At 39.1% G+C, this 8,882-nt stretch overlaps 1 protein-coding gene across 1 annotated transcript; it reads right to left on the minus strand.

Annotated features, from left to right (window-relative positions):
• Nucleotides 1-6,056: 6,056 nt before the first annotated feature.
• LOC145131424 (zinc finger BED domain-containing protein RICESLEEPER 1-like) lies at nucleotides 6,057-6,686 on the minus strand. Its single transcript, XM_079066108.1, has one exon. The coding sequence runs from the start codon at nucleotides 6,684-6,686 to the stop codon at nucleotides 6,057-6,059; it is 630 nt and encodes a 209-aa protein (XP_078922234.1).
• Nucleotides 6,687-8,882: the final 2,196 nt, after the last annotated feature.

The following is an 8,882-nucleotide window of genomic DNA, read 5'->3' on the forward strand; positions in this document are numbered from 1 at the left end:
CATATATATATATATATATTCTTGACTAAAGATGATTAAGGTCTCAATCTAAGCCTTTAGAACTGAAATGAAGTATATCCTCTCCCTTAACTATAGCAAAACAACTTTTTCAATCCCTGCAGCCTCACGAATTGAAACTTTTGTTTTCTATAATTAACATTGCTAACTTGCAACACTAACAATAATTATCATGTTCCCACTAACATGATGATTATTAGCATAACACTTATGCTCCCACTAGCTTTCACATGTACTCAGAAATCAGCTGGACTTCTAGAAATCAATACTTTATTGACTTTCTTACCAAAGTTCAGATTTCTGATACGAGATGCTTTGATAAAACTTTATCAAAATCATACACCTTTCCTTAGATAGCATGCATGTGTGTCTAAACAATTTCAGAACTATGAAAAGGGATGCCGTAATCATAGTCTCAATTTTTTAGACCTTTTGCCATCTGCTTCAAATCTACTTGGTGGAAGTGTTTCCTCACCATCATTTTCATGAATCGGAGAGAAACCTTATGACCCTTAGATTTTATGGTGTATGTGTTCTTATCCATGTGAATCGTCAAAACCATAGTCACAAGACAAGGATAATGACAAATCCAAACTCATATGGACTGAACTTATGCAATCTTAACTTCTTGCCACCTGGCAGTACAGGGCCTGCCATTGCTTCCAAGTTGTTATGCAACCAACTGAGAACTTTCAGAACTCCTATGCAAAGCCAACTTTAACTGGAATGGGCACAGAATATGTCAACACGATAGGTTATAAACCTCAAGTCGTGTGCTAGTGAAGAACCTCAGGTTTTATTCTTGATTAGTTCTTGAAATTCTTTTTAGGATCTTTAAGACTCCCACTATCCTCTTGACATATAAGACTATCTTGCGAAATATTCAAGAGATAGTGCAGATTCTTTATCAAGACAAACACTTCACACAATTGGCCTTAGTTGGTCTTTGTTTTATCCAAAACATCACAACTTACCAATTTCAAATGTACAAGAGTAGGACACTTTTACTCTTACATTTGACAAGTGTTTTAAACCTTTCTTTAAGATATGTCACTCAAGTTACAATCTTGGAGTATGACTCTAAGAATTGTTTTGGAACGAAGTATGACTCATCTTCCTGATCTAACCATTTCAACAATTCATGACTCCTCTTCTTAGTCATAAGAATGCGGTAAGATGACCTTTAGAGGACTAATTATGATATGATTTCTAAATCATTAAGATGATCACAAACATGATACTAAAGTACTCTCCCATCTTTTCAGATTTGAGAAACTTTTATCTTTCTGCCTAATTTGATTCTTCCCATTCGTTCTGCCATACATTGAGACTTTTCCAATGTTTCAGAATTATACTTAAACTTGTAAGTATAACCATATTTACTAAACTTTAGTAAATCAAATAGTCTTAACGAGCTTTGTGGTGGATATGACCAGTGCACAAGAATGTGTACTCGATCCCTTTAGTCCTTCACTTGACTCACACATCCATGTGAACAAGTAATTAGTCTTGATTTTCCAATGCTTGAAAGTTCTCATTCATCATACTATTCAACTTGCATGATTCCAAGTTTCGGTCCAATTGAAACTTGGGTGATGAGGAACTTTCCTGATTTGGTAAATTTAGACACTACCACAAATGAAAGAATCAAATCCATTTTCCAATATTGCTGTCAGTGGAATCATATAAGCAACAATTTTCCACAAATGCCATTGTAAGGATACTTCAAATAAATAAAACTAAACAATTTTCTTTTATTTTAAAACTTTGCGGAAAAACTTATCCTTACAATCCACATGGAAAATTGTTGTTATCTATTCCTTAGCAATATATCATAACTTCTTAAGCAAATGCTCAAAATTCTGATGCGATCGAAATCCACCTTCGCGATCAGAATCAGCATTTACTTCCTTTAAGATTTCTCTCTATTCTTTAATTCTTAAAACATCAACATGTGACCCAGTCACATCATGTAATGAGGATCTCAGAATAGAACTTAACATAGTTAGATAATGGGTTCTACCTGATGTAGAGTCAAACTTATTGACTTTAACATCCTTAGGTAAATTTGGCAGCTTTGCAATCAACGCCCCTTCCTTTGGCAAAATAAACATATGGACCCTTTGGTAATGGGACTATCTCAGACTTAGCCTTTCTCTTTACCATTTGGTCAACCGGGTTGACTATGGCCAATCCCTTTCCATTGGGAAGAGAATGCTTTTTCTGGATTTCCAGTGTCACCATTGTCACTGTCCATAAAGTTTTTGGGAAGTTGGTCTTCTAATCAAATTTGCTTTACTATCGTTCCAAATCATTGCTGATTCAGCAGCACCAAGCAAATAGATATGATCATTAAGGTTCATGTCATACCTTTTGATGTAGCTTGATGTCTTCAAGCTTTAAGAGCTTAGCCCCAATAGTGTGGAAGCCTCAAATGGAATCACAAATCACCAAAACACCTTGGAAGAACTTGAGAGAATATGTATGCACACTAAAATCGGCCCACTCTTATTTTCACACACTTGTGCCAATTTTGTGCGCCAAGGACCCCTTTATATATTATGGAGGATTAGGGTTACATCCATGTAAACCCTAATACCCATGACCTTTCATTTACATAGGATCCATGGGTTAAAAGCTCTATGGACCATCCATGAAAGCTTAGCCCAACCTAAATGAACTTGGCCCATTCCATATATATAAGAGTCCATATTTAATTAGTTCTTTTTGATCACTTAATTAATTCTAAATTAATTCTTGATCAATACTAATTAAATAATATGATTCCATATTAATATATTAGAACTTATAATATATTAATATAAATCATAAATATACTATTCTCAAAAGACTATCCATATAAATTGTGCCGGTGAAGTGCAACCCAAATGGACCATGCCGGGTCGGGTCAAGTACATTCCAAATATAGTTATGGACTTAGACATTAATCCAACAATATTCATGTAGATGGGATTTTGGTCGATCCGGCCAAAATCGAGGCGGTTATGCAGTGGGAGGTTCTGAAATCTCCCTCAGACATCATGAGCTTTTTGGGATTGGCGGGGGTACTACTGGAGATTCATATAGGATTTGTCCAAGATTGCAGTACCTCTTACTCGTCTGACGAGGAAAGGGGTGAATTTCCGGTGGGGCCCCGAGCAGCAGAGGGAGTTTGAGACCCTCCGACAACGACTATGTGAGGCTCCAGTCTTGACTCTCCCGGAGGGAGTGGAGGATTTTGTGGTGTTCTGTGATGCATCCATCACGGGACTGGGAGCGGTCCTCATGTAGAGAGGACGGGTGATAGCCTATGCATCGTGGAAGTTGAAGCCGCATGAGAAGAGATACCCTACTCATGATCTGGAGTTGGGAGTGGTGGTATTCGCTCTTAAGATTTAGATACATTACCTCTATGGGGTCCGCTGTACCATTTACACGGACCACAAGATCCTGAGACAAATCATCGATCAGCCGAACCTGAACATGAGATAGCACAGATGGCTGGATGTAGTCAAAGACTATGACTGTGATATCCTTTACCACCCAGGTAAAACGAACATGGTTGCGGGCGCTCTGATCCAGAAGTCAGCTGGGTCTTCGACTCTAGTGACGTGCATGAGGATTTCAGTGGATTCTCCACTTGTAGGCTTGATCACGGAAGCCCAGGCAGAGGGTATGCATCAGGAGAATTGGAAACTTGAGAGGATTAGGGGTGAGAACGGCGAAGGGGTTCGACACTATTTGGGTCATCGTGGAGAGATTGACCAAGAGTGCTCATTTGTTGCCCATTCGGGAGAGCTCATCGACCGAGAAGTTGGCCGATGTGTATATACGCGAGATTGTCACTCGTCATGGGGTTCCGGTCTCTATCGTCTCAAACCGTAATGTTCGGTTTACCTCCCGATTTTGGCAGAAGTTCCACAAGGAACTGGGCACACCGCTGCACTTCAGTACAACCTATCATCCGCAGACGGACGGCCAGAGCGAGCGGTCTATTCAGACTCTTGAGGAATGTTGAGAGCCCGTGTTATTGACTTCGGTGGGAGCTGGGACTCCTACCTACCCCTTGCAGAGTTCTCCTACAACAGCTTTCACTCCAGTATTGGAGCTCCACCATATGAGTTGTTGTATGGGCAGAGATGTCGCACCCCAGTCTGTTGGGGGGAGGTGGGTCACAGGGTGATGGGTCGGAGCGAGGTAGTCCTGCAGACTACCGATATGATTCAGAAGATTAGGCAGTGACTGCAGACCGCGCAGAGTCGGCAGAAGAGTTACGCTGACAGGCGTCGATCTGAGCTGGAGTTCCAGGTTGGTGATATGGTACTCCTGAAGGTCTCGCCCTGGAAGGGTGTGATCCGCTTCAGGAAGAGGGGGAAATTGGGTCCCCGATACATTGGACCATTCAGGATCATTGCCAGGGTTGGCAAGGTGGCGTATAGACTAGAGCTACTGGAGGAGCTTAGTCAGATCCACAGCACCTTCCATGTGTCCCAGTTACGGAAGTGCGTACTAGATGAGGCAGCAGTAGTGTCCTTAGAGGACATACAGGTCACGAGTGCGTGAATTACATAGAGAGACCAATGGTCGTACTGGAGAGGAAAGTAAAGGTTCTACGGAACAAGGAAGTACCTTTGGTAAAGGTACAATGGGAGCACCGAAGAGGGTCTGAGTGGACTTGGGAGTCGGAGGCTGAGATGCGGGAGCACTATCCGGAGTTGTTCACCACAGGGGACTTCGAGTACGAAGTTTAGTTCAAGCGGGGGAGAATTCTAACGCCCCGACTCTCAGGTATTAGTTTTACATCTTTATTTTTTCATATTGAAAGGTCTACTCGACGAGTTGGATGCCCTGACACGTCGAGTAGGAACGTTTTGGCCACGTGTTTAAGTAACCAAATCGATGAGTCGGAGGACACGATTCGACGAGTTGGAGCTGAAGGATGAAACCCTAATTTTCGGGGTTCTGCACCCTATTTAAAGGATCCTTTGCTCCCTTAGCCTCCCCTTACAGCCCCCTGTGAGTCCAGAAACCCGAAATCGTGTGTTCACTCCATTCTTTAGTGATTTTCAAGCTTGGAAGGTGATTTGCAAGAAGAAGAGTTGAAGTATAAGAGGAGTGGTGCAAGAGGAGCTAGTGGATCTGACCCTTCTACTTATTGGCATCAGTTTGAAGGTAACAAGTCGTTACCTTGACCTTCCCTCTTTCTAGATCTCTTTATGTTTAAGATTAGGGCTTTCCTAACATGTATATTAGCCATTTTCGAGTATGGACTAGGGTATGAAGTTGCAACTTCAGATCTGAGCTTATCTTGGTCTCTATAGCTATAAAGTCTCCAGCTTTAGCAAGTATGAACCTCCGCTTTTGAGTAGGGATGTCAACGGGGCCAAACGGGAGCGGAAATAGCTGCCCTCGCCCCCGCTCCCGAAATCACTTGTTGCCCCCGCCCCTGGTCCCGCCCCTGGTTCCCTCGTTTAAACAGCCCCCGGTCCCACTCCCTGTTACCTCCATCGCCCCCGGTCCCCCCGGTCTATGGGCTTAAAAATGGATTTTTTTTTGGTAAAAAATTGCTTTGTTTTAGACTAAAAAGACTATTTTTAATAACTTAAAAAGCTTAAAACCTAATCTTTTAGAAACAAAAAAAATTAAAAATCCAGCATTATGAATCCAACATTACAAAACACCAATTCCAACAATCTTACAAAGATAAATCCAATATTACAAATGCAAAATACGATAAATCCAAAATTACAAATATAAAATACCAACATGTCCTACATCTTCAATATCCATTAATTTCCTTCAACCCTTCATTCATTGACATTTGAATATCCTCCCTAAATAAATAACAAAAATAATAATAAAATAAATTGTTATCTTAGTTTACTCAATACAAAACGACAAATTTAATAATTTTACCTCAATTCCCTCGTCGTCTTCATCGGAATGTAAATCATCACCATCAATAACACAACCTAACCAAGAAAAAAAAATAAAGGTAATAAGAAAAATATATTAAAATGAAAAAAACAAATAATGGTTCAAGCAAATTCATACATACCTTTTTTACCCGCCCATAGCCAATTTTGAGTGCATATGATAGCTTCAATTGTTGACGGAAGAAGTCTACTCCTATGTGGACCAACAATTCTACCACTTGTAGAAAAAGAAGACTCTAAAGCAACAGTGGAGATAGGAATGGCTAATATGTCTTTTGCAATCAAACACAATGTAGGATACTTAACCCCATTTAACTTCCACCAACCTAACACATCAAACTCATGAATCCGGGGTAAAGTGCCTTCCTCTAAGTACCTTTCTAATTCATTTTTTACAAAAACTTCACTAGTAGAAGAATTCCATGAAAAGAAAGCATCTAATGAGTCCATGTCACTTCCAGGAGCTGTATCTCGACTAGAAGTGGGCTTACTAGTAATATCATCATTACTTGCTTGACTCATAACGCTTGACTCATATCGCATATATATATCTTCACAAATTTGATGCACTTTCTGAATTTCATCTTTTGTATTATCTACTCCATAGATAATGGGAAAAAAATACTCTAGGAGCTTCATCTTAAACCTTGGATCCAATATCGTCGCCATAGCCAGCACCCCGTGACTTTCTTTCCAATACTCATCAAACTTTGTAATCATATTTTCGGACATTTAGCTTATTTCAATGAAACTAGATGTATCCCATTTCTTTAGAGCAATCTTTATTTCACATATTTTGGGGAAAAAATGTTGGTTGTTGGATATTTTGTTCCCGAAAATAATTCTATGACATTATAGAAGATTTTTAGTCTATCACAAAGCTCACTTGCCAAAGCCCACTCTTTCTCATCAGGCGCACTCTTATATTGGGGCTCACGTTGTTGTAACCGATAAAACACCTTCTTGTATTTCAAAGCCGTGGAAAGCATTAAATACATAGAATTCCATCGTGTTTTACAGTCAACAACTAGGTTTTTTTCACAAGAAACATTCTCAAACTTTGCATTTTTTTGAAATGTATCAAGTCTTTTTGGTGTAGCTGTCCAAAAACTACAACTGTTACGCACTTTCTCAATCCCATGTCCAAAAACATCCAACCCACTTCTCACAATTAAAATCAAAATATGCGTAGCACATCGCATATGAAACAAGCTTCTACCCAAAATCAAGCTATCAAAAGGAAGTTTGTCTACCATCAAATCTATCATGCAATTATTTGTTGAACAATTATCAACAGTTAAAGTTGATAATTTTCTATCTATGTTCGAGTCCAACAAACTATCCATCAACACATTAGTTAGTTTCTCAGCAGTATGGGGACATGGCACATATATAAACCTACCAGTTAACAAAATAAATTCAATTTAATTAAAGAATGCATACTGATAGATTAAACAAATTAATATAAATTAAGTATTACATCAAAAAACGACTTTGTAATTGCCAAGAATCATCAATGAAATGGGCTGTCACTGTCATGTATCCTTTTTTTGGTAGTTGGCAGTCCACATGTCGGTAGTTATTGCAATCCTACCTTGAATACTCTCCAAAAAATGCATCATCCTTGCCTTCTCCTCACCGTACAACTTCATGACATTAGATCTAGCTGTGTTTCTACAAATAGGCCTAAAAAGTGGTTGGAGCCCTTGACAAAAATCTCTAAAGCCTTCATGTTCAACAATTCTAAGTGGGTAATCATGTTTTGTGATCATTTTAGCAAGATCGATTTGCGAATCGTCATAATTAAACCGATGTGTTGCTAAAATTGATCCCCCACTTTCATCCGTCTTAGATCTTTTTCCGGTTAACCGACTCTGAAAATCATCAATTTTCTTTTGCCCAATTCGTATTTTGCATGACTTATGGTGAGAATACATCCCTTTGGTTCCATTTTTGGTTGTATAAGTAATTTCCTTTCTACAATACTTACAAACCGCCATTTTGGTTCCATTAACTTCTTCATAGGTGAAATGACGCCACATTGGAGATATAAATTTCATTTGTTTCGCGCTACAGTTAACTGCAGAATTGGCGGTATCATTAACCGTGGTTGAATCATTGGGTTGATTCGGCTCTGCTGAAGACATAACTACAAAAATCTGAAAATGGTTCACACAAATATACTAATCAGCATTATTTTTTCATAGAAATAGCAAAATCTGTACACAACTACACTCTGTAAATAACTACAGTAAGATCCCATAATCAGTAAACAACCACTATAAAACCTGTACACAACTAAAATATTTACACAACTACAATCTTTACACAACTACAATATGTAAACATGAGTATATCATGAAATATAGTGAACAACTACAATATGTAAACATGACTATATTACAATGAGCAGTGAACAAATTCAGATTTGCAACCAATCAAAATAAACATGAGTATATCATGAAATATAGTGAACAACAAACTAGCAGTCAACAACAGTCAACAAAAAACCACAAAAAGTCAAAATACACATGACTATATTACTTTTTTTCGATTTCTGGTGGAGAAGTCGACTGGGATGCGAGAAACAGAAATCTTGAAGTCACAGACTCACAGTCGCGTCTTAGGTGGAGTAGTCGCAGACTAGCAGTCGAACTGTGAAGACTCGACATTGAGATACAGAAATTGAGAGGCGAGAAACAGCAAACTGCAAACCTTAAATTCAGATTTTAAATAACTTACCTCCGATTTCTGGTGGAGAAGTCAACTGGGAGGCGAGAAATCGAAATCGTGAAGTCACAGTCGACGGTCGCGTTTTTGGTGGAGAAATCGCCGATTGAGTAATTGACTGACTCGTCGACGTCGTCAATATCCACTCTCTCCAGTCGTCGTCGATTGAGTCGTGGTCGATTTCTACTGCCTGCTAGT

This window comes from Lactuca virosa, chromosome 8 (genome assembly GCF_052849685.1).
Source record: "Lactuca virosa cultivar CGN04683 chromosome 8, Lactuca_virosa_CGN04683_v6, whole genome shotgun sequence".
NCBI classification, from domain to species: Eukaryota; Viridiplantae; Streptophyta; class Magnoliopsida; order Asterales; family Asteraceae; genus Lactuca; species Lactuca virosa.

What these genes read in the sequence shown, in the direction of transcription:
- LOC145131424 (XM_079066108.1), bottom strand. Translation starts at nt 6,686, where the DNA reads ATGTCCGAAAATATGATTACAAAGTTTGATGAGTATTGGAAAGAAAGT.